The sequence below is a fragment of the Rhea pennata genome, chromosome 13 (genome assembly GCF_028389875.1).
Source record: "Rhea pennata isolate bPtePen1 chromosome 13, bPtePen1.pri, whole genome shotgun sequence".
NCBI classification, from domain to species: Eukaryota; Metazoa; Chordata; class Aves; order Rheiformes; family Rheidae; genus Rhea; species Rhea pennata.
The window spans coordinates 24,229,517-24,253,933 of record NC_084675.1 but is presented as its reverse complement, the minus strand read 5'-3'; the positions used below and the strand labels follow the sequence as shown (position 1 = coordinate 24,253,933).

At 60.9% G+C, this 24,417-nt stretch overlaps 3 protein-coding genes across 5 annotated transcripts; all 3 read left to right on the top strand.

Moving 5' to 3' along the window:
• Positions 1-528: 528 nt before the first annotated feature.
• On the top strand, positions 529-4,320 carry DHODH (dihydroorotate dehydrogenase (quinone)). 2 transcript variants are annotated; one of them, XM_062586303.1, is made up of 9 exons: positions 529-574; positions 1,462-1,665; positions 1,881-2,080; positions 2,332-2,414; positions 2,862-3,049; positions 3,369-3,482; positions 3,581-3,734; positions 3,806-3,965; positions 4,048-4,320. In XM_062586303.1, the coding sequence occupies exons 1-9, from the start codon at positions 554-556 to the stop codon at positions 4,100-4,102; spliced, it is 1,179 nt and encodes a 392-aa protein (XP_062442287.1). In that variant the 5' UTR covers positions 529-553; the 3' UTR covers positions 4,103-4,320. The 2 variants fall into 2 exon arrangements, with proteins under 2 accessions (XP_062442287.1, XP_062442288.1); XM_062586304.1 differs by lacking the exons at positions 529-574; positions 1,462-1,665 and adding an exon at positions 1,118-1,176.
• Positions 4,321-7,372: 3,052 nt separating this feature from the next.
• On the top strand, positions 7,373-9,857 carry LOC134146163 (haptoglobin-like). 2 transcript variants are annotated; one of them, XM_062586390.1, is made up of 5 exons: positions 7,375-7,490; positions 7,845-7,906; positions 8,074-8,175; positions 8,563-8,637; positions 9,058-9,857. In XM_062586390.1, exons 1-5 carry the CDS (start codon positions 7,399-7,401, stop codon positions 9,840-9,842), a joined length of 1,116 nt encoding a protein of 371 aa, XP_062442374.1. In that variant the 5' UTR covers positions 7,375-7,398; the 3' UTR covers positions 9,843-9,857. The 2 variants fall into 2 exon arrangements, with proteins under 2 accessions (XP_062442375.1, XP_062442374.1); XM_062586391.1 differs by lacking the exon at positions 8,074-8,175 and having other exon boundaries at positions 7,373-7,490.
• A 1,500-nt stretch (positions 9,858-11,357) lies between these two features.
• DHX38 (DEAH-box helicase 38) lies at positions 11,358-22,251 on the top strand. The gene is made up of 26 exons (XM_062586332.1): positions 11,358-11,756; positions 12,331-12,518; positions 12,687-12,791; positions 13,199-13,361; positions 13,481-13,599; positions 13,749-13,825; positions 14,135-14,290; positions 15,328-15,489; positions 15,573-15,680; positions 16,761-16,873; positions 16,981-17,118; positions 17,366-17,552; positions 17,643-17,828; positions 18,317-18,457; positions 18,634-18,744; positions 18,819-18,935; positions 19,161-19,268; positions 19,386-19,498; positions 19,901-20,109; positions 20,191-20,345; positions 20,423-20,578; positions 20,653-20,787; positions 20,866-20,991; positions 21,389-21,484; positions 21,721-21,842; positions 21,990-22,251. The coding sequence occupies exons 1-26, from the start codon at positions 11,434-11,436 to the stop codon at positions 22,072-22,074; spliced, it is 3,699 nt and encodes a 1,232-aa protein (XP_062442316.1). The 5' UTR covers positions 11,358-11,433; the 3' UTR covers positions 22,075-22,251.
• The last annotated feature ends 2,166 nt before the right edge of the window (positions 22,252-24,417 follow it).

Genomic DNA, 24,417 nt, shown 5'->3' with positions numbered 1-24,417 from the left:
GAAGCAGGCACAAGTGTCTCTTGGTGAAGCAGCTGCTGTCATTTAGGGTTGCGTTTTTTGTAAACCTGCCTCTTCTGATTGTGTTCCTTTAACAATCTCTCGTGAAGCCTGCAGGCTCAGGGTGAGGGACTTGCTCTAAGCAGCTATAACTTGCTTTGGCTCCAAGAGGGCAAATAAATCTCTTCAGAGGAGAAAAAAACAGCTTATTGCCCTGCGCCTGAATGGTGGGGGCCGGTGCCCCGGAGGGCGGGTCAGGCGCTGGCAGCGTGATGGCGCCAGCCTGGGTTGCGGCCCCGCCCCCTCGCCCGGGGCCCCGCCCCCTCGCCCGGGGCCCCGCCCCCTCGCCCGGGGCCCCGCCCCCTCGCCCGGGGCCCCGCCCCCTCGCCCGGGGCCCCGCCCCCTCGCCCGTTTTGCCGCAGGTCTGGCCTTGCTCCTCCTGTCCGTCGCTCGTGACGTCACGCCGTCTCGGCGGGCCTGTGCCCCTATTGGCTATTACAGTCCGGCCTTGGCCAATCATCGGATCGGGCCTCTAGGAAGTGTTCAGACCGCGGGGATGGCGGCGGGGGCGCTGCGCGTGAGCGGGCGCGTGGCGGGGGCGGGACACAGGGGGGCGGGACCGGGACCGGGAGAGCGAGCGGGAGCCGGGGGGGCAGGACCGGGACCGGGAGAGCGAGCGGGAGCCGGGGGAGGGCGGGACCGCGAGCGGGACCGGGAGAGCGAGCGGGAGCCGGGGGGGCGGGACCGGGACCGGGAGAGCGAGCGGGAGCCGGGGGAGGGCGGGACCGGGACCGGAATTGGGACCGGGAGAGCGAGCGGGAGCCGGGGGGGCGGGACCGGGACCGGGAGAGCGAGCGGGAGCCGGGGGAGGGCGGGACCGGGACCGGAATTGGGACCGGGAGAGCGAGCAGGAGCCGGGGGGGCGGGACCGGGACCGGGAGAGCGAGCGGGAGCCGGGGGAGGGCGGGACCGGGACCGGAATTGGGACCGGGAGAGCGAGCAGGAGCCGGGGGGGCGGGACCGGGACCGGGAGAGCGAGCAGAGCCGAGCGGGGGCGGTACCAGGACAGGGACGGGGCGAGCAGGACTCGGGGGCGGGGCGGGTGGACGGGACCGGGCGGCGCTTCTCGACGGGGTCCGAGGGATGGGAGCTCTCCCTGGCGGGAGCCTGCGGCCGGGGGTGGGCAGCGCTGGGGAGCTCCTGGGGCCTAGGGCGGGGGGCTGTGGGGTGCAGGAGGCACCGGCGGCAGTGGCTGAGGGGGGGCTGGGCCCGGCACGGGGGTGTTGGGCGGTGCAGGGGGGATGTGGGAAGATGCAGGTGGTGCGGGGGGGTGCAGGTGCGGTGCGGTGCGGGGGGAACACGAGGAGATGCCAGGTGCAGTGCTGGATGCAGGAGGCGTGGGCGGTGGGAGGCACGGGCTGAGGGGGCGCGGGCCGTGGCGCAGGCACTGATGGTGCTGCGCAGCGGCAGCTGCGTGTGCTGGCAGCGGCAGCAGCGGGCGGCGGGCTGCTGGTGGGCTGGGCACTGGCGACGGGTGATGAGAGGCTCTACGCGGCGGTGGTGATGCCCGCGCTCCACGCCATCCCCCCCGAGGCTGCCCATGGCCTGGCCCTGCGCGCGGCCGCCTGCGGGCTGCTGCCACCCACCCGCCCCGACAGCCCCATCCTGGTGAGGCTCCCGGCAGGGATGGGTGGAGGATGACCGGGAGAGGGAGGCCGAGATCCTGGGGACTGGAGGGAGGGAGGCCTGGACACCCACGACAGGGGGGCAGAGGGGGCAGGCCCTGGCTGCAGCTTCCCCCAGCTGGGTGCCAGCACAAGGTGGGGCTTGGCGGCCCTGCTGGCCCCACAGTGCCTTGGCAGTGACCCGGCCCTGGCCCGCAGGAGGTCCATGTCCTTGGGCAGCGGTTCCGCAACCCAGTGGGACTGGCAGCTGGTTTTGACAAGCATGGCGAAGCCGTGGACGGACTGTACAAGATGGGCTTCGGCTTCGTGGAAGTGGGGACCGTGACGCCCCAGCCTCAGGAGGGGAACCCCAAGCCCAGGGTCTTCCGGCTGGCTGAGGATGGGGCAATCATTAACCGGTGGGTCTGAGGGCCACTGCTGCTGCAGAGAGCCCCAGGTCGCTGATGGGAAGCGAGAGAGGGGCAGGGTGGCCTGCAGTGGGGGTCAGGCTCTGCTTCTGGGTGGTTCCCGCTCAGTGGGGGCTGCTGGGTTGGATGTGCTGAAACCAAGCAACTGCGGCCTCTGCATCTCCCTTGCTGTCCTTCCCCCGCATGCTGCTCAGGGCTGCAGAGCGCCAGCCTGGCCCTGAGCATCGCTCGTTCCGCTGCAGGTACGGGTTTAACAGCCATGGTCACGCCGCGGTGGAGCGCAGGCTGCGGGCCCGCCAGCAGGCACAGCTGAGGCTCACTGAGGGTGAGAGGAGCTTGCGAACCCTCGCGCCGAGGCCTGTGGGGGGTGGTGCTCTTCCAGGCAGCTGCAGGCATGGAGGGTGCCAGACCGGGGCAAGAGCCCCAGGGCTGCAGCCTCCTCTGTGGGGGCAGCGAGCAGGAACCCTCCTGCCTGCTGCTGCTCTGGGAAGGGCAAGTCTGCCCAGAGCAGTCGAAGCTCAGAGGGGCTGTAAAGGCTGGGTGGTTTCCCGGGGCAGCCTGTGCTGGGAGGCCAGGCTGGGGGCTGTGGTACTGGGCTGGCTGTGGTGCTGTTCCTAGGGCTGCAGCACAGCCCGGGCTCCAGTCCCAAGAGATGGGCAGGCTGCGTGTCCCCACCTCGACCGTAGCTGGTGCTGGGCCCCCCCCCCATGGGTGCTGTGACCCCTCGGGTGGGCACCAGCCCTGCTGCCTGGCTGAGCCACGTCCATTCCAGCTGGGATGCCGCTCGGCATCAACTTGGGCAAGAACAAGAGCTCTGCAGATGCTGCCGCCGACTACGTGGCCGGGGTCCGGACGCTGGGCCCCTTGGCTGACTACCTGGTGGTGAACGTGTCCAGCCCCAACACGCCGGGGCTGCGGGACCTGCAGGGCAGGGCCGAGCTGCACAGCCTGCTGACCCAGGTGAGCCACCGCCGCGGCCCGCCAGCGGCACTGCTGGTTCTGCTCCCTGTGCCGGAGGCGCCTGGAGCTGCTCAGACCACTGTGCCCTGGCGCGCTGCGGGTGGGAGCCGGAGCCGGCAGAGGCCGCGCGCGTGGCGTGACACTGCCCTCCGCCCTGCTCCTGCGTGGGGCCGGGCGCCGCCCCTGCAGCGCTGCCCATGCAGCGTCCCGCTGAGCTGGGGCCCGTGCCGCCGGCGGGGCCCGTGCTCGGTGCGTGCGCGGGCCAGCCGGGGTGGTGCCCGGCCGCGCGCAGCCCCCTGCCCGGCGCCTCGCCCCGCAGGTGCTGGCGGAGCGGGACAGGCTGCCCTGCGAGCGCAGGCCGGCCGTGCTGGTGAAGATCGCCCCGGACCTCAGCGCGCAGGACAAGCAGGACATCGCCAGTGTGGTGTGCGAGGTGCGGGGCGGCGCGGCGGCGGGCACGCGGCGGTGCTGCGGGGCTGGGCTCCGCGAGGACCGTGCCGCTGACCCGCTGCGGGCGCCCGGCCGCCGCAGGTGGGGGTGGACGGGCTCGTCGTCAGCAACACCACGGCGAGCCGCCCCGGCGGCCTGCGGAGCCAGCGGCGCGCGGAGCCCGGCGGCCTCAGCGGGGCGCCCCTGCGGGAGCTGTCCACGCAGACCGTGCGGGACATGTACGCCCTCACGCGAGGTGAGCGGGGCACAGCCGGGCGGGCCGCCTGCCGCCTGCCCTGCGCCGACCGCCCGCCCGTGCCGCCGCAGGCCGCCTGCCCATCGTCGGCGTCGGCGGCGTGAGCAGCGGGCGCGACGCCCTGGAGAAGATCCGTGCCGGTGCCTCGCTGGTGCAGATGTACACGGCGCTCGCGTACCGCGGGCCGCCGGCCGTGGCAGCGGTGAAGCGGGAGCTGGAGCAGCTGCTGAGGTGAGCGAGGGCCAGGCCGAGCCCCGGGCCGGGGGGCAGTGGCGCGGCGGAGCGGCTGCACCGTCACCGCTGCCTTGCTCAGGGAGCAGGGCTTCGGGAGCGTGGCGGAGGCCGTGGGAGCGGATCACCGGAGCTGAGGCGCCGCGGGACGAGCCCCGGCCGGGGAGCCGCGGCGAGGCCGGGCACCCGGGGCTGCGTCTCGCCGCGCCCCGGGGTCGCAGCGCCCGCTCCTGCCGCCGAGGCCCTGCGAGGGCCCTCGTGGCACCGCAGCCTCCCGCGGAGGGGAGCGCTGGCCCGCCTCGCTGCAGGCGCTGTGGCACGCCGCTGGCTCTGGTCAATAAACTGTGTCCAGTTCTGTGGCTGTTCTGTGTCCAGTTCACTGTGTCCAGTTGTGGGCTCCCCAGTACAAGAGAGACATGGAGCTACCGGAGAGAGTCCAGTGTAGGGCTACGAGGATGATCAGAGGGCTGGAGCATCTGCCCTCCAAGGAACGGCTGCGAGAGCTGGGTCTGTTTAGCCTGGGGAAGAGAAGACTGAGGGGAGATCTCATCAATGTGTACAAGTACCTGGAGGGAGGGTGTCACGGGGACGGGGCTGAACTCTTTTCAGTTGTCCCATGCAAAAGGACTAGAGGCAGTGGGCACAAACTGAACCGCAGGAAGTCCTGCCTGAACGTGAGGGGGAATTTCTTCACTGTGAGAGTGATGGAGCCCTGGCACAGGCTGCCCAGAGAGGTTGCGGAGTCTCCTTCTCTGGAGATCTTCAAGGCCCGCCTGGATGCAGTCCTGTCTGGCATGCTCTAGGTGACCCTGCTGAGCGGGGAGGTTGGACTAGATGATCTCCAGAGGTCCCTGCCAGCCTTACTGGTTCTGTGATAAAGGTGCCACTCACCTGCTGCTGTGCGCTGCCCCGCAGCTGCGCTGGGCCAGCCGGGCTCCAGGGCTGCCCTCCGCCTCCCGCACCGAGGGCCGTCAGCTCCGCTCGCAGCGCCGCTGGTGTGGCGGGAGCTGCTGGCGCTGGGGTGCGTTTCGGGGTGTCCGGGGCAGGGCCCAGGCTGGAGGCAAGGTGCCGCGATCGCACCCTCCCCCCGCCGTGGGCCGTCTTCCCTGCCTCTGCCAGGCCCTGTCCCAGGACGTTGCCGGGTGCTGTGTGTCCCCCCCGGGCACTACGTATCCCCCCGACACTGCGTGCCCCCCCCCGGGTGCCAGAGTTGGCTGCTGCCTTGCCTGCGTGTCCCAGGCAGCCGGGCGCCTCTGCAGCAGCACTGCGTGCCGGGACGCTGCAGCCCCCGCAGCTCCCTGGCAGCGTGTCGGCAGCCTTACGTCACCACGCCGGGCTCCGCCGAGGTGTTTACCGTCCCAGGGACCAGCCTTTCGCAAGAGCAGTGCTGACCGCTCCCTGGGGCCCTTCCCGCCAGCCCCGCACTGCGCTGGCCTAGGTACAGGACCCTGCCCTTGCCCTTGTTGAACCTCACGAGGTTCCTCTCCACCCAGCTCTCCAGCCTCTCCAGGTCTCTCTGAATGGCAGCGCAGCCCTCTGGTGTGTCAGCCACTCCTCCCAGCTTGGTATCATCAGCAAACCTGCTGAGGAGGCACTCTGCCCCCTCAGCCAGGTCATTGATGAGTAAGTTGAACAGGATGGGACCTGGTACTGAGCCCCGGGGGACAACACCAGCCACGGGCCACCAATTTGACTCTGCGCCACTGCTGACCACCCTCTGAGCACAATGCTGCTGGGAGCACCGGGCATGGCTGCTTCCCGCACTGCTGCCGGCTCCCGTGGTGCCCCGCAGCGCTGCAGGGCTCTGTCCGGTGCCCAAAGGCAGCCGGGAAGGGCTGCGGAGCTCCTTGCTCTCCACCGCAGTCTGTGAGCTCGGCTCGGTGTCCTCGTGGCATTGCTAGCAGCAGTGCCCCAGTGTCGTCCTCGGCACGGCTGCAGGAGCATGGAGCAGGCTTACGCGTGGATCCGAGCCGGCAGCATCCTCTCCGTGAGCGGGGAAGCACATGGGAACAGGAGCAGCCCCGTGCACACCTCAGCGCAGCCTTGCCGTGACAGATAGTCCCCCACTTGTGCAGCCTCCTCCTGCTCCCTGTGCTGCAGCATCCCCGTGGCGCACGGAGGTCTGTGCATGGGGCTGGGCCTCCCTGGGGCGCCCGACCCACAGGGGTGCCACTGGATCCAGCGCCTTCCTGGGCAAGGAGAGGCTGGGGCTGCCGGGCCGGGCTGCTGCCACCCCTCCTGGCCATGGACCCACCTGTTGGTGCTTGCAGGACGGGGCAGCGCGATGTGCCAGGGCTGGGGCTGAACTCATCCTCCACCCCTGCTGCCCGACTCTGCGCCCCGGTCCCAGGGCTGGGGCAGCAGCTGGATGTGGAACAAGATGCGTGGGCCTGCTGTGTGCTCCAGGGGTGTCCGCCTGGAGCATGGTGAGCCCAGGATGGCCAGCTTAGCTGCTTCATGGGACTACACAAAACCTTAATCAGTCGCTGAGGCATGATGGGCTTGTCACAGCCCTGTGCTGCCCTGCTTGGCACTGGGGTCACCCCACAGACCCTTGGTGGGCGCAGGCAGTCGGCGCGCACGGGCGCCCTGTGCTGCCCTGCTCCCAGCCTCTCCTGCTGCCAGGGCCCAGTGCCATGGATCAGGCTCCTCCTTGGACCCGTTGCAGTTCTGTGGCCCTGTCCCAGTGGGGGCTCCCAGCCCCCTGCCAGTGGCATGGGGGCTGCATGCCGTGCCGTGCCCTTGCTGCCAGCTGGCTGTGCCCACGGGCCCAGCCCTTGGCTGTGGCCAGCAATTGCTGCAGCGAGTTCCTGTAAAGCTGGGCTGGGTCCCTGCCTGTGCTGACAAACACCCGGGGCTGCCAAGGTGTCAGGTCGAGGGCGGCTGGTGGGGGTGGCTGGCTTGGCCCCACGCCTCGGTGCCTGCGGTGGATGGAGTGCCATGGTGCTGCTGCCTGCATGGCCAGGCAGCCCCGTGCCTGCGCCGTGCGCGGGCTTTGTGTGCCCCACTGGCAGACTGGGGCCAGGGCTGTGCACGGGGCAGGGCTGTGCGTGGCCCCTTGTGCCCTCGCCTCAGCTTCACCCCGCCACAGGCAAGGCTGCAGCCACCCCGTGGTGCCCTCCGCGGGGATGGCGTGGGGCTGGGCACAGCCCGGCTAAGAGGGGCCTGGGTTGAAGCTGGTGCTGTGCTCCTCGGCTGGTGTTGCAATGCCTGGGCCCCAGGGGCTGCAGCTGGATCCTCCCCCTGCATGTTTGTAGCTGCAAAATCCTGGAAACTCCCGATCAAGTGGTTTCCCGCAGGCGCTTGGCACAGTGCGCAGGAGCCTCGTCCAGGCTGGTGGCAGGCCAGGAGGGGCTGGCGGTCTTTCTGGGAAAGGTGTTGGCTGTGTATGGTGGGGTCAGGGGGTCTGGGGCACACAGGGCTGCTCCGAGGCATGGGAGGCAGCAATAAAAGGGGCAAGGAGGGAGCCCTGACCGCTTGTCCGCAGGAGGAGGCTGCAGTGAAGAGAGGAAGCAACAGCATGGGGTGAGCAATGCTGCCCTTGCCCCGTGGGGTTTGGTGCTGCCTCCGTCCCTCCCGCCTAGCCGAGGACCAGGGGGGCATGCGCTGCAGCAGGACTGATCCTGCTCTGGGCCCTGGCACTGCTGCCTCAGAACCCTGCGACAGCAGGCACCAACGTCCCAGTGTCGGGGCAGAGACAGTCCAGGCACCTCATGAGGCTGTGGACGGGCCGCCTCCAGAGTGTGGTGCCAGCCCGTGGTGCAGCTGAGGTCCTCCTGGCCCAGGAGCCCAGGACGCGGCGCGCACGGTGCCGGCAGAGCCTGTGGGCTGGGTGTGGGGCAGAGCCCCTCTGCTGACTGCGCTACCTCCTTCCTGCAGGACATCAATGCTGCTGATCGCTGGCCTGGCCTGGGCTGTGCTGGACCCTGCAGCTGCCACCTGTGAGTCCCAGAGCAAGGGCAGGAACATGGGGCTTGGAGCAAGCTGGGCAGCTTGGCAGGGAGCAGGCATGCACGTGTCAGGAGACCCACACTGGGGAGGGCATGGGGCAGGGGGGTCCTGGGGTGTGCTGAGCTCCCTGGGCCAGCTGAACATCCTCTGCTTGCAGCGCCAGGCTGTGCAAAGCCTGTGGAGATTGAGCACGGCCACGTGGAGCACTTCATCAGGTACCGCTGCGACCCCTTCTACCACCTGCGCAGCTCTGGCGATGGTGAGGCACTGAGCACCCCCTGCTCCCCCCAGCCCTGGGAACGTGCTGAGCACCCCCTGCTCCCCCTGGGGATGCACAGAGCACCCCCTGCTCCTCCTGGCCCTGGGAATGCACTGAGCACCCCCTGCCTCCCCCCCCAAGGACGCGCTGAGCCCCCCTGCTCCCTCCAGCCCTGGGAACGTGCTGAGCACCCCCTGCTCCCCCGGGGACGCGCTGAGCCCCCCTGCTCCCCCCAGCCCTGGGGACGCACTGAGCACCCCCTGCTCCCCCCATGGGGATGCACAGAGCACCTGTCCACCTGGACGCACAGGGCGCCGTCCCCCCATCCTGGGCAGCTGCGCCCTGCCCTCCCTCACAGGTGGGTGCTGACTCCCTTTCTCTCCCCAGGCACGTACAAGTGTCAGGAGAATGACACATGGGTGAACCCTGAGGCTGAGAAGGAGCTGCCCGTCTGTGAGCCAGGTGAGTGCAGAGCTGTGGAGGCCTGGGCTGGTGGGTCTGGGGGGCGTCCATCTAGGAAGCTGAAGGGCTGCTGCAGCCTCTTTCCTTGACACTGCTTGCAGTCACGCGTGCCGGGGCTGCTGCGAGCCAGGCTGGCCGGAGCAGGCGCCCCGGCCCCGCGGGGCACTGCCGTGCCTGGAGGTGGCCAGTGGGCTGCACTGGGAGGGCCACAGGGACCCAGAGCTCACGCTGCAGGGCTGAGCACATGCTGGCTGGGGCGATGCCGGCCGCGGTGGCGCCGGCTGCAGCAACGCCAGCTGCAGCGATGCTGGCCATGGTGATGCTGGCTGCGGAGATGCCGGCTGCAGTGACGCCATCGCAGCAACGTTGGCCGTGGTGATGCCAGCTGGGCAGCTCACGGGTCCTGCCGCTCCTTGGCAGTGTGCGGGAAGCCGGTGCACCCGGCCACGCAGATGCAGCGCATCATTGGAGGCCTGCTGGCTGGCAAGGGCAGCTTCCCGTGGCAGGGCCGGCTGGTGACACGCCACAACCTGACGGCGGGGGCCACACTCATCAGTGACCAGTGGCTGCTGACGACGGGCAAGAACGTGTACATGAACCACAGCGAGGACGCGAAGCCGGCTGAGATCGCGCCAACCCTGCAGCTCTTCCTGGGCAGCAAGGGGCAGCCTGCCCGGCGCGTGGAGCGCATCGTGCTGCACCCCGACTACCCCGCAGCTGTGGACCTGGCCCTGCTCAAGCTGCAGGAGAAGGTGCCGCTGGGGGAGGAGGTGATGCCCATCTGCCTGGCGCGTAAGGACTATGTGCAGCTGGGGCGGGTGGGCTACGTCGCAGGCTGGGGCCGTGGGGCCACCTTTGCCTTCTCAGAGCTGCTCAAGTATGTGATGCTGCCGGTAGCGGATGGTGAGAAGTGCCAGGCATACTATGCGGCCCGTGGGCCTCACGGCGTGCTGCCCCTCATCAACAAGCACACCTTCTGCGTGGGCATGAGCGAGCTGCAGGAGGATACGTGCTATGGGGACGCTGGCGGCGCGTTCGCCGTGCGGGACCCCGAGGACGACACCTGGTACGCTGCCGGGATCCTCAGCCATGACAGGACCTGCTCAACCTCCAAGTACGGTGTCTACGTCCGCCTGGAACATGTCCGCGACTGGGTGCTGCAGACCCTGGCGGGCGATGGGGCCGGGGCCGACGGCCGGCAATAAACTGCCCTGCCGTGATGCCGGCTCCTGCCTCTCCGTTGCTGTGTCCCCATGCAGTGCCTGTGGCAGTGGGTGTGCATGCGTGCACGTGTGTGCAGGTGTGTGTGAATGCATGCGTGGGGGGTCTCTGAGATGCCCCCGTGGGGGTCCTGATCCCCACGTGGGGATCTGTGGGATCCCCCCTGTGTGGGTCTGTGAGATCCTGTGGGGGTCTCTGAGATCCTCCCCGTGTGGGTCTGTGGGATCCTGTGGGGGTCTCTGAGATCCTCCCCATGTGGGTTTGTGGGATCCCCCCCCGTGTGGGTCTGTGGGATCCCGTGGGGGTCTCTGAGATCCTCCCCGTGTGGGTCTGCGGGATCCCCCCCCGTGTGGGTCTGTGGGATCCCGTGGGGGTCTCTGAGATCCTCCCCGTGTGGGTCTGTGGGATCCCGTGGGGGTCTCTGAGATCCTCCCCGTGTGGGTCTGCGGGATCCCGTGGGGGTCTCTGAGATCCTCCCCACGTGGGTCTGTGGGATCCCTCCTGTGTGGGTCTGTGGGATCCCATGGGGGTCTCTGAGATCCTCCCCATGTGGTTCTGTGGGATCCCGTGGGGGTCTCTGAGATCCTCCCCATGTGGGTCTTCGGGATCCCCCCCTGTGTGGGTCTGTGGGATCCCGTGGGGGTCTCTGAGATCCTCCCCATGTGGGTCTGCGGGATCCCCCCCCCCGTGTGGGTCTGTGGGATCCCATGGGGGTCTCTGAGATCCCCCCCGTGTGGGTCTGTGGGATCCCGTGGGGGTCTCTGAGATCCTCCCCATGTGGGTCTGTGGGATCCCTCCTGTGTGGGTCTGTGGGATCCCATGGGGGTCTCTGAGATCCCCCCCGTGTGGGTCTGCGGGATCCCGTGGGGGTCTCTGAGATCCTCCCCATGTGGGTCTTCGGGATCCCCCCCCCGTGTGGGTCTGTGGGATCCCATGGGGGTCTCTGAGATCCCCCCCGTGTGGGTCTGCGGGATCCCGTGGGGGTCTCTGAGATCCTCCCCATGTGGGTCTTCGGGATCCCCCCTGTGTGGGTCTGTGGGATCCCGTGGGGATCTCTGAGATCCTCCCCGTGTGGGTCTGCGGGATCCCCCCAACCTCCCCCCCGCCTCCCGCCGCGATCACGTGACCCCATTTCTGTTTCCCTACGCCGGAAGTGCGTAAGTCCGGCAGCGTGTCTTGTCTAGCTGTAGTTGGACTCAATGGTAGCTGGAGTGGCTGTGTGCCGGCGCGTGTGTCGATGGTGCGTGTGGGCTAGAGTGGCTCCTCCCGCGGAGCACTGTGGGGCGGCAATGGCGGTGCTCAGGGCGCTGGTCTGCGGTCGCTGAGGCAACTGCCGGCAGGTGCTGGAGCCGGGGGCGCCGGCGGCCGCGGGGGGCGCGGCCGGGGGGGCAGCGCGGCCGCGGGCGGCGCCGGGGGAGCGGGGCCGGGCCCAGGGCGGGGAGCGGGCGCGGGGCGGGACCGGGGGCGGCGGCGGCGGCCCGGGGAGGCCCTGGCTGAGCCGCGCCCCGCAGGCAGCCCATGGGTGCCCGCCGCGGCCCGGCCGCCCGGCCCCTGGCGTGGTAGCGGCCGGCGGCGATGGGCGAGGCGGGCGAAGAGTCGCTGCACCGGCTGGCGGGGACGAGCACGGCCGGCGAGGCCGGCGGGCTGGTGGTGCGGAAGCGGAGCGCCGCCGCCGAGCAGCACGTCTTCAAGGCGCCGGCGCCGCGGGCCTCCCTGCTGGGCCTGGACGTGCTAGCGGCCCAGAAGCGGCGGGAGCGCGAGGAGGAGGCCGGCGGGAAGCGGTCTCGGGTCTCCTCCTACAGGGACTGGGAGGAGGGCCGGGATGAGGCCGGCAGCCCCGCGGAGGAGGAGGATGAGGAGGAGATCGACCAAAGCAGTCGGAGCAGCCGCAAAGATAGGTGGGGACTGCTGGGGGGTCTCTGGAGCTGCTGGTGGCACTGGGTGTTTTGCAGCTGTTGGGTCCTCCCTGGGAGCCTGGGTGGCAATGGGCATTTTGCAGCTGTTGGGTCCTTGTTGGGAGGCACAAGCATGAGCGTGCTCTGTGGCGCTTCACTGTTGCTGCATGTCTCCGGGGATGAGCTCTGGGGCAAGCAGGGGCCTATGTGGCAAGAAGGTCTGTAGATCTCCTTGGCAGAGGTCTGTTGGATAGTTCTGTGGGTCTGAGGAGGTTTGGGAAAAGCTCTTCTGGTGGTGCCTTCCCTGAGATGTTACAGCCAGGAGTGTTCTTGAGTCTGTTAGGCCTAGAAAAGCTAGTTATCCTATCCATGCGACTGGCTGACTGCAGCTCTGTGGAGGCTGTAGTCTGCCCATAGCTGAAAGTAAGAACAGATGTGCTGGGCTGTTACCAAAGGATGGGGAGAGCATTTTTGACCACAGACTCTTGCTATAGCAGAAATTGAGACTAGGGTTGCATGAGGCAAGTCAAGGGCTAGCTATTTCTCAGCACTTTTTTTCTCTGCTCTGTCTCTCCAGACATTACCGTTCTGCCCATGTGGAAACACCTTCCTACACGGGGGGTGTCAGTGAGGAGTTTTGGGAACGCAGCCGACAGCGAGAAAGGGAGCGTCGGGAGCAAGGTGTCTTTGCTTCCTCCAAGGAGGAGAAGGAGCGAAAGAAGGAACGCAGTAGGGATAGAGAACATGACCGTAAACGAGACCGTGGTAAGTGCTCTGAGATCTTTATGACTCTTCCTGCTTTGGGCCTTTGAGTCTGTCACTCAGCATCTTTATAGTTCTTGATTAATCTTCAGCGAGTCATCTGGGGCAGACTCAGGAAGCCTGTTTGTGCACTGAGCACCTAATCTTATCTATTTTATCTTCTATCTGCAGAGGATCGGGACAGAAGTCGCCACAGCAGCAGGTCAGAGAGGGATGGTTCATCAGAGCGGAGCAGCAGGAGGAGTGAACCAGAGAGTCCCAGACACAGGCCCAAAGGTAGGAGTGAGGCGAGGTAGGGTTCTTACAGATTCTTAATGGGAAGAGTTGCATTCCTTTTCTGGGTTCCGGCTGTTTTGCCAGGTATGCATGGGTAACAATGTCTGCATTTTCTAAGGACCGTGGTTAGCACAAGTATAAAGCTTTTCCTGGTCGTTAGTCCGGTCATTAGCCGGTTGTGTGTGGAGGTCTGGCTGATGCCAGCCCTCTGGGGATCTCTTCTGGGGCTGTGTGATAAGGATGTGGTCCTTTGGCCCGTTTCCCCTGACTTACTGGGTCAGCACTGTCTCTTAGAGGGAGAGCAAACGGGTACGCTGTCTCTGTGCTCCTTGCTAGAAGGTATAAGGTGGCTCCAGATGTACTAGGCCACTGTGTGAACATCAGGTGTCAAACCCCATCTCTTCTAGATGCAGCCACACCATCTCGCTCCAGTTGGGAGGAAGATGATGGTTACAGCAGTACCCGCCGCTCTCAGTGGGAATCTCCATCGCCTACGCCTTCTTATCGGGACTCTGAGCGCAGCCATAGGGTATCATCCTTGCGAGACACAGAGCGAAGAGATCGGGACAGGTATCTACCTGGAGCAAAGGGCTGTAGCTATGAGTTGGTAATCTACAGAAGGGGGAGAGAATGTGCAAGAGCAATATCTGGCTCTGGGCATTAATTCTTCCCTTGTGCTATTTCCTCAGGTCTGTGAGGAGCAGATACTTGGATAAGACACCGTTGCCCACCCCGTCGTACAAATATAATGAATGGGCTGATGACCGGAGGCACCTGGGGGCCACGCCACGGCTGTCCAGAGGGAGAGGTGAGGAGCCTGAGGCTGGGCTGGCTGGGCTGGGGCTTAATCCTCCTCCTCATGCTCTATAGCACAAAGAAGGGTTCTGTGGGATTTCCTCTACAGATGGCAACAGGGTGGGGCTGGGGCGCCTGAACTTACTAGTTTGCTTTCTCTAGGGCGGCGTGAAGATGGGGAAGAGGGCATTGCCTTTGAGACAGAGGAGGAGCGGCAGCAGTGGGAGGATGACCAGCGGGTAGGAACACCTGCAGATGGTCTGGGAGCTGAGTGTCCAGCAGATAACCTTGCTTTGAGCTGCCCGCCTGCCACCCAGAGGAGCAGGGAGAGCTGGGCCTTGGGGGCCACTGTTCCGGGTCCTGGGCCAGTGCTGTGGGGCCGTTTGTGGTGTACGGGCTCCCTCGGGCGGCAAGATGGGGAAGGGCAGGCTGGGGCCTGGGCCGGAGAGCATCCCGTGCGGGCTTGTGCCATGAGGGGTTTCCAGCGCCTCCCTGGCCTGCTGGGCTGGGGTGCAGCCCTAAGCTGTCTGGTCTCTCTCCCATTCCAGCAAGCTGACCGGGACTGGTACATGATGGATGAGGGCTACGATGAGTTTCACAATCCCTTGGCCTACTCCTCTGAGGAGTATGTGAAGAAGCGGGAGCAGCACTTGCACAAGCAGAGGCAGAAGCGCATCTCTGCGCAGCGGCGGCAGATCAATGAGGTAGGGGCGAGATGCGGGGTGGCTGCTCTGAATGTGTGAGGAGTGCTTTTTTTGCTGCTTCTTAAAAGACCCGCGTGCTGACAGGGAAGGCTGAGCCCTTGCTGTCGGATGGAGAGGACAATCTTTGTACTGGCCCAGACTGAATGAGGGATTCCAGGGAAACTACTGGTAAGCTCCTTGGAAAGTGAGGCCCTGCATCTTCTGCATGGGACAGAATTCCTCATTAGAGCCACTTTGTAATGGATCACAGTATCCAGAGCTTCAGGAATACGGAGGGCCATGCTGCTACTATTCTGGACGTGAATTACGGTACTAGGGCTGTGCACTGCTGCCCAGTGGACGCTTAGGGCTGCTGCCCTCAGCACGCCTGTAGGGTTGTGTCCAGGCTTCTTGGTGTGTTCTGAGTATGGCAGGGGCCTTGTGGACAATGTCTGTCATGTATTTTCATCAAGACAGTCCTGTTTACCAGGTACTTCGTACAGTCAGTTTCACGTACCCTGCTGTTTTTGGTTACCATTTCTTCCCTAGTGCGTGCTGTCCAGCTCTCTATACTGAAACCTTTAGTGTTCCTTGTTATTTGTTTTCCAGGTTTATTCAGTTTCGTCCTGTTGCCAGCGCAGGGCCTAAACCTGAGCTCAGTGTTCTGATGTGATCTCTCAGCTTTTCTTGGGGCTTCAGTCTTGTTCCCGTTTTGGGGAAAGCAGACTTTGGGATGTAGCTCTGGATGCTGTCAGTGCTTGAAGCCATGTGGCGTAACTCTGGTGTATTTCCCCAGGCAGAGAAAAAGATTTGCCTTGAGTGACTGGCTGCTTTTAGCTTGCTATTTAGGGAATAAAAGTTAGGCTAAACTGAGTTGTTCACAGTTATGCAGCGCTTTGCATTTGGCTGTGTTGCTTTTTTCTTTTGCCCTGCACTTCATTTGAGCTATATGTACTGTGTGGTAGGTATAAGGAGTCTTTTGGCTGTTCTTGAGTGTAATATGAAGGAAGGTAGTAGTTAAATCTTGTGTTACACAATAGAAATCTTGTTTTTTGTAGGATAATGAACGCTGGGAGACAAATCGCATGCTGACCAGTGGAGTGGTTCATCGTCTTGAGGTGGATGAAGACTTTGAGGAGGATAACTCAGCCAAAGTGCATCTGCTGGTGCACAACCTGGTGCCTCCTTTCCTAGATGGGAGGATAGTCTTCACCAAGCAGGTAGGGACTGTGGCCAAAGGTGCTGATGGGGGAGCCCCACAAGTGTGAGCAATCTGTACTGAAGTGATACCTCTTTCCTCTAGCCAGAGCCGGTTATTCCTGTCAAGGATGCCACCTCAGATTTGGCCATCATTGCTCGGAAAGGGAGCCAGCTAGTGCGCAAGCACAGGGAGCAAAAGGAGCGGAAAAGGGTATGGTGTGACCTTTTGAACTGTCTCCCCACACTATGTATCTTATATCATGCCTTACAACCTTTGTTTGGACTTTACAGAATATGGGTTTTGGCATTAATGGCAAAAAAGAGTTCACCCTGTTTTTGCCACTTGTGATATCCAGATAGTCCAGTCATTGCATTGTCTCATAAGCAGCTGCTGTGATGTGATTTCCTTAGGCACTACTTGGGGTATAATTTACTGTATGCTTGTACAGAGGAGTCTGATCCAAAGGGCATTTGGATCATGAGAGAAGAGCAGTGGGAAAACACAGGGCAGCCAGCAGTCAGCATGTCAGCAGTAAGGATCTTGTCATGTTTTAGGAGAAGAGGAGGTTCTGAGGAGCAGTAGGACAGTCTCTGTCTTTGAAGATATTTAGAACCTGAGTGCATACAGTCCTGAGCAAGCTGTTCTAGCTGACCATGCTTTGAGCAGAGTGGTTGGACTAGAAGATCCTCAGAGGTCCCTTCCAGCCTCATCTGTTCTGTGATTCTGTATTATCCATGAAAATAGCACATTAGGTTTTTTGGATGTTTTCCAAAGGGTTTCTCTAAAGCTAATGGGACAGTGGCAGAGAAAGCTCAGATATGTTCCTTGAAAACAAAATGAACTGGATTTGAGGCATTTATTCTATGAGTGGAATTGAGGCAGAAGCTGAGCTTCTGATATCGAAGGTGAGAGAGAGGCACATGGCTCCTGTCAGGAGCAAGAAGATTCTGTCTGGTTCAGATTTGTATAGGTTTAAGTACAAACTTAATAGAAGGGTAGAACCACTTTCTTAGGAAGCTGTTGGCTATCCAGTGCTTGAAGTCTCTACATCATGACCAGCATGTAAAAGCTCTGCTCTGGTTCAGTTGGAAGAGGGAGACTTGATGTAGGAACAGGAAGAGTGTTCTGTGTCATAGCTTTAGGAATTGTGGGATAGCGCTTTTCCAGCCTTATAGTTTGAATAAGACTGGAGAAGAATGATTTATCAGTCCTTGCTCTGGCAAAGTGATGTTGTTCTCAGAGTTGCAGCTATGTTGGTTGCCAAAGCAATGCTGTTCTCCGCCCTTCCAGGCTCAGCATAAACATTGGGAACTGGCAGGCACAAAACTAGGAGACATTATGGGGATCAAGAAAGAGGAGGAGAAGGACGAGATGGTGACAGAAGATGGAAAAGTGGATTACAGGTAGGAGCTGCCCTTGTGTTCTTCCTGGTTAGCTTTTGATAGGCCTATGCTATAGGCATAGTAAAGCCTATAGAGAGTCAGGTTCAGAATTTCTGGTGTTTCCTCAGGACTGAGCAGAAATTTGCTGAACACATGAAAGAAAAGAGTGAAGCAAGCAGTGAGTTTGCCAAGAAGAAATCAATCCTGGAGCAAAGGCAGTATCTGCCAATTTTTGCTGTGCAGCAAGAGCTGCTCTCCATTCTCAGGTATGGCTGTAGGGAGCTTGGTCAACTTTGGGGCATTTTCTCACATCACAGGAACCCAAGGTAGAATCTCTCCTAGGTTCATGGCCTGTTTGGAGCTGTACCTTCAGGAAAACGTCCATTTTTTTCTGTAGTTGGCAGCACCTCTCTTGCCTAAACTGTAGCAGGACTCTTGTGTGGCCAACTAGGGCTGCGAATGAAAGAGCCCTTCTTTGTGATGTATGAAGAAATATTCTTTCCGTCTCTTCAGGGACAACAGCATTGTGGTTGTGGTGGGGGAGACGGGGAGTGGGAAGACAACTCAGCTGACACAGTACCTCCATGAGGATGGCTACACGGACTACGGCATGATTGGCTGCACCCAGCCCCGCAGAGTTGCGGCTATGTCTGTTGCCAAGCGGGTCAGTGAAGAGATGGGGGTGCGTCTGGGAGAGGAGGTGAGTCTGCCAATGAGTGCAGAGGTGCAGTGTGCAAACAGCGAGTGCATGGGGCTGTTGGAAGACTTGATGATATCTCTTCCCTCCCAGGTGGGCTATGCCATCCGCTTTGAGGACTGTACTTCAGAGAACACAGTGATCAAATACATGACGGATGGGATTCTCCTTCGTGAGTCACTGCGAGAGGCTGATCTGGACCACTATAGTGCTATCATCATGGATGAGGCACACGAGCGCTCGCTCAACACTGATGTGCTCTTTGGCCTGCTTCGGGAGGTGTGTGTGAGGCTGAACAAGAGGGAGGGCAGTGGCGTGGAGCACTGAGCTGATCTTAGAGTATTTGAGGGGTAAGAGTGTTGGCACAAAAAGCACTTCTCCCTAGGGTCTGGGAGAGGGAAAGAAGCAGAAACTGTGCTACATGTCTGCTACATGTCTGTCTGCTCTCACTGTGGCAACACCCCTGGTCCCTGGTTCTGGTGGGTTGAATCTTCTCTAGGGCATAAATGCTGCAGAGGCTTGCTAGCTAACTGCTGGAAGCTCTAGGTACAGAGGTGTTTGCAGGCTTAAGGCTTTCCAGACTGGAGTCAGCCTATCTTTTGCCTGAACAGAACATACCACGTACATCCTTCCTGGCAATAGTAGCTAGTGCCTCTAGGGTGCATGGAGGAAGCTCTGTCCTGTGATGTTGCCTTAGCAGTAATGGAAGCAGCCTAGAGCCTTGTACGAATGCCACTTTCTTATTGTTCCTTCCATCTGTTTCCAAGGTGGTGGCCCGACGCTCAGATCTGAAGCTTGTTGTCACCTCAGCCACTATGGATGCGGATAAGTTTGCTTCCTTCTTTGGGAATGTTCCCATTTTCCACATTCCTGGGCGCACGTTTCCTGTTGACATTCTCTTTAGCAAGGTGAGGTCAGCATTGCAAAAAGGTCAGATGTGGTGGGAGGATGTTGTGACTTCCCTGTACTGTGCCCTGCGGTAGGCAGGGAAGAAAGAAGAGGGATAGACCTACTATGATGCAGTGTTGTGCACAGGATGGGAGAGGTGAGATATCAGTATCTGTAACCTGGACTGTGCTTTCAGACCCCACAAGAGGATTATGTGGAGGCTGCAGTAAAACAAGCCCTGCAAGTGCATCTCTCTGGTGCTCCTGGAGACATTCTTGTCTTCATGCCTGGCCAGGAAGACATTGAGGTGAGCTGGGAGGGCAGGCACTGTCCTACTCCTTGTTGCTTTAATCTCAAGTTAACAGCTCACTTTGCATCCAGGTGACCTCAGAGCAAATTGTGGAGCACCTTGAGGAGCTGGAGAAGGCACCTGCTCTTGCTGTACTGCCTATATATTCTCAGTTACCTTCAGACTTGCAGGCCAAGATCTTCCAGAAGGTGCTGATGTGTGGTCTGTGATGGGGGTGGGGACTGGGGTTGCTAGTGCAGGGAAGATAACAAGAGATACTTGTTATATTGCATGTGGAGAGTGACATATAGCATGTACTTTCTCACCTTCCAAAGGGTTCCCCTGTCCTTCTGGGTTCAGTATTGCTGCTCTGCAGCCTTCCTCAGGCAAGGGATCTTGCTCAGGGATCTGAATGGTGTGTGGTACGCTTGCAGGCTCCAGATGGGGTCAGGAAATGCATTGTTGCCACCAACATCGCAGAGACCTCCCTGACGGTGGATGGCATCATGTTTGTGATTGACTCTGGCTATTGCAAGTTGAAGGTAAGCAAAGGTTTCTTGTCTGTTCACATCCATGATCTCTGGGGTTAGATTGAGGGAGTTCTGTAGCAGTGACCCAGCTTTTCGCTTGTTTCAATCTACTCTTCTCTTGCCCCACAGGTTTTCAACCCCCGCATAGGCATGGATGCGCTGCAGATCTACCCCATCAGTCAAGCCAATGCCAATCAGAGAGCAGGTCGAGCTGGCCGGACAGGCCCAGGACACTGCTTCAGGTTGGCACCTCACTGTGTTTGTGTTTTTGTCATGTCCTCAGCTTGATATCTGGTTATATATTTGCAGGGGGCAGGCTTTGGGTAAGCATCTCGCCCCTACCTCATTGATCTTCAGCCTAGTCAAAGGCAGCTTCCCTGAGACTTTGCTTTGAGACTAGTCTGTGCACAGGGAAGGACTGTGCTCCGGAGTGTATACAGTGTTGCAGCCCAGGCACTTCTATGTGCTGGGAGGCAGCACTATGTCTTGGGGAGAGGTTCCTCCCTGGGGTCCAGCTTGCTGATCTGACTGAGTGCAGAGCTGCTGCCCTGTGCGCTGCCTTTCTGGGTTGGGAAAGGGTTGGTTGTTCAGTGAGGAACAGTGATCTGAACAGGGGGAGCATGCTCTTTGTGTGTGTTCCCTAGGCTCTACACCCAGAGCGCCTACAAGAACGAGCTCTTGACCACCACGGTGCCTGAAATCCAGCGCACCAACCTTGCTAATGTGGTGCTTTTACTCAAGTCCCTGGGTGTGCAGGACCTGCTGCAGTTCCACTTCATGGATCCACCCCCTGAGGACAACATGCTGAACTCCATGTACCAGCTGTGGATCCTGGGGGCACTAGATAACACAGGTACTGGCTGCTGGGGTAGGCTGTCAGTCCATGGGACAGCTGGGATCTGCCTGGCTGCTGATTCCTTTGCTGTTCCTGCAGGTGGTCTGACCTCTACAGGACGTCTCATGGTGGAGTTCCCACTCGATCCTGCACTCTCCAAAATGCTCATTGTCTCCTGTGACATGGGTTGCAGTTCTGAGATCTTGCTCATTGTGTCCATGCTGTCTGTGCCTGCCATATTCTATCGGCCTAAGGTACTTGGTCGCTTCTCTAGCAGTGTGGGGCCTTTCCCTGCCCTTTGATTAACCTGTGTTCTTTGCTCATCCCTCAGGGCCGAGAGGAGGAGAGTGACCAGGTGAGGGAGAAATTTGCTGTCCCAGAGAGTGATCACTTGACTTACCTGAATGTTTACCTGCAGTGGAAAAACAACAACTACTCTACACTGTGGTGCAACCAGCATTTCATCCATGCCAAGGCCATGCGGAAGGTGAGGCTGTAGCAATGGGCTGTGGGATGGAGCCTTATGCAGGAGAGGGACCTAATTGTTACGAATTCTTGCAGGTGCGAGAGGTGCGTGCCCAGCTTAAGGACATCATGGTGCAGCAGCGGATGAGCCTGGCATCCTGTGGCACTGACTGGGATGTTGTCAGGAAGTGTATCTGTGCTGCGTATTTCCATCAGGCTGCAAAGCTGAAGGTGAGAGGGCTCTGTACTAGCCTGAAGGATGAAAGGCTGTGTCTGTCACACATGTGCTAACCATGATTCTCTGTGCAGGGCATTGGAGAGTATGTGAACATCCGCACAGGCATGCCCTGCCACCTGCACCCCACAAGCTCCCTGTTTGGCATGGGCTACACACCAGACTACATTGTGTATCATGAACTGGTCATGACCACCAAGGTGAGTTTGTGTTTCAGAACTGGTGGGAAGAATGAGAAGATCTCTGAGGAAGGTGGGAGGGCTTTGCTGTGATACCAGGATGTATTAGAGCGGCAGTTCTTGTCCTTCCTCCCTGCTAACCATGCATGTCCTTGCCATTTGCAAAATTCTGTTTGTTCCTTCCTGGGTGACTTTTCTTGGCAGATGTAGGTTATATAGATACTCTTTGCAGTCTCACCAAGTTCAGCCCGTAGCAGCTTTCTGAGACCAGGAGGAATCACCTGGAAGGGGTATATCCCTAGCTTGAGAACTGCTGTTGGCAAGTGGGTGAGGGAGGGAGTTGCCAAGGCTCTGGAAATGGTACCTAAGTTCTGAGAGTGCCATCCTGTTACCCTGGTCTTTCCTTCTGTCTATGCAGGAATACATGCAGTGTGTCACTGCTGTGGATGGAGAGTGGCTGGCAGAGCTGGGCCCCATGTTCTACAGTATCAAACATGCTGGCAAGTCAAGCCAAGTGAGTCTCCTGTCCAGGACCAGATAGCTGAATAGCATAAAGCAGACTGCTATATCGCAAAGGAGCGTGTTCCTGGGTGGGGTGCTTGCTGCGTACAGCCCCACTGCATGCCTGTTCTAGTACAGCCTGTCCTGGTGGTGTGTGTGGTGATGTGGAGAGATCAGGCCTGTGGGCCTGCAAAGACTGCTGCTGCCCGGGCCTCTGCCTGTCTCTGACCTGCTGTTGCCTTGCCCCAGGAGAACCGCCGCCGTGCTAAGGAGGAAGCATCTCTCATGGAGGAGGAGATGGCTCTGGCTGAGGAGCAGCTGCGTGCCCGCCGGGAGGAACAGGAACGCCGTAACCCGCTGGGCAGTGCAAGGTAGGTACTGGCCTTGTCTGGCTATGGGCTGCCCTTCAACAGGCGACCGCCCACATCTCCACGCGTACCTCCCACCCAGGCATCCCTGATGTGGGAATAGCTTGCGTCTTCTCTCCTCTTCTAATCACCCTCATCTTCTCGTGGTAGGTCTACTAAAATCTACACCCCTGGGCGGAAGGAGCAGGGGGAGCCCCTGACGCCACGACGCACCCCAGCCCGCTTTGGCCTCTGAGAAGGCAGTGCCCGTTGCTTCGAGGCTTCCAGGAGCAGCTGAGTCTCAGGAGAGCGCTAAGCTCCCCTGACTGCTTGGCTTGCTACAGCTTGTGGCCCAGGAAGGCTTTGGTGCTTGGCACTACTTTTGCTACAGAACAGAAATAATTTTATTTGTTTAAAGGTTGTTAGTCTTTGACCCTTGCTTTGTTTTGTGCTGCTTCTCATTCTGGGGACAAGTGCTGGATGAAGGCAGCCCTGCAGAACTGTGCAGGGCTGGTGCAGTCAAGTTACTGCCCCACAGAGCCTGAACCAATACACAGAATTACACTATCTCTGAGGGCAAAGACAACCTGAGCCTGGCCCAGCTGTGGCCTGGACTACTGCAAAGGCGGCTCTTGCACGACCTGTGCCCTGGGCAGCCACTGCCCAGCTGTCCCTCTACACGCAGGAGCACAGGCCTAGCACTGTTTCCGGCCAGGCTGTGACAGGAGCTCTGCTTGCAGAGCCTTCAGCCTTCACCTGCTCACACTTGCAGTGCTGCTCATCTGCTCTGACCCTGAGGTACTTGTTTTCCTCCTGCAACCTTCCCAGTGTGTTTTGGAGCTGCCTAGAGGAAAGGCAGGGAAGATGAGGTGAGGAAGTAGTGCAGGAATGCATCTTGATCTGCTCGCCTTATGGGAGCTTGGGTGGTCCAGTGGTGGTTTTTCTGTCCCATGCACCACTCTGGTCAGCAGTAACTGCTCTCAGCAGAGAGCTCTCAGACCATCTCTCCATGCTCACCACTTACTCCTTCTCGCCTGTCAGCTCAGCAATCTGCTTGACTTGCTGCTGGATCTTTTGCCCTAGTTTCTCATTTGACTGCCTGAAAATGAGGTGTGAGCTGGGGTTAGTTGTTGCCAGGGGTGGAGAAAGCAGCCACTTGCCTTTCTCTGCTCTCGTGCAGCTTTTCACTCACTTCTGCTTTTTCACCCACTGGCTGATGTTGACCAGCAGTAGCTCACTTTCCCGGTGCAGCCTGCTGCTGTCAGAACGTGCCAGAGTGAGTGAGGAGCGCAGGGCTTCTGCCTGAAAGAGACAGCCCTCAGGGTGGCAACTGCTGGCCTAGCCTCTATGTGCTCAGGGCTGGAGCAGTGCTAGGGCCAGCAGCCTTTGGGGCTGAGGAGAGGGTCTGGAGTTGTCTGATGCTCTGGAGAGCAAGTTTGGAGAAGGGAAGGACTGTTACCTCAGCACCAGTGACTGCAATCTTCTGTCGTAGCATGTTACTTTCGTGCTGAAGGGCTTCTTTCTAGCAAGGGAGCAAGGAAGGGTGTGTTCAGCCCTGCTGCTGCTGACAGACCTACAGCTCCCTCCCGTGGTGGCCTGGGCTCTGCAGTGTGCCACTGCCCCTGGCTTGTCCTCAGCAGCTCTGTTCTCCCTCTGGGCTAGGATCTACTTTCCCCTGGGGCCAGGGATCCAGCCCAGGCTCCTTCTGCCCTTAGGAGGTACTTAGGAGGCACCACTGCCCCTGGTGCTTGCCTGTTCCTGTCTCGCACCTGCTCCAGGGCCTTGCTGAGCTCTTCCTTGAGGAAGGCCAGCTCCACCTTGCAAACAACCAGCTCTTCTTCCCGTGTGGCCAGAGCTCGCTCGCTGTCCTGGTGCAGCTGCTGCCACTGCTGGGCTTGGCTGCTCAGCTCCTGCAGCCTCTTCTCAAGGGACTTGGCCTGCACGAGGAGCAGAGGCAGTGAGGGAGGGAGGCAGTCTGCATATAGGTCCCTCATACCCTGGGGGGAGGCTTAGGGAACACTTACCTCCTGCTTGCTCTGCTCCTGGGACCCCTGCAGCTTCCTCAACTCCCAGTGGAGCTGCTGCCTCTGCTCCTTGTAGGCTGCAATCTCCTCCTCCTGTTTGGCTTTTCCTTGCTGGGCCTGGGCCAGCTGTGCCCGCAAGGTTGGCATGTCCTGTACCTGCCCGTGACATTGCAGTGCTGAGTGGTTGGCCAGGCCCTAGGCAGGCTGAGGCTCCTACCTGGGGCCAGTGCTGCCCAGAGGCAGAATGAGGCTCTGTGTAGCGTTGCTGCTTTGCCGCTCTGGCAGCGAGGGCTGCTTAGTGGCTGGCTGCATCTCGGGGCTGCCCTGTGCCTACCCTCACCTGTCCTAGCAGCTCTGCCAGGTGCTTTCTGCTGGAGGCCACTTCCTGCTGCAGGACGTGAATGGTCTCCTCGGCACCACTGAGCTGCCGCTGACTTTGCTGCTCCCTGGCCTGGGTGGCTCCCAGCTCCTCCTGCAGCCGAATCAGGTGGCACTGCAGGCCCTGGCTCAGCTCCTCCTGCTCCTCCAACTGCAGGGAAGCCAGGACCTTAGTGGGTGCTGCACTGCTGTGGCCC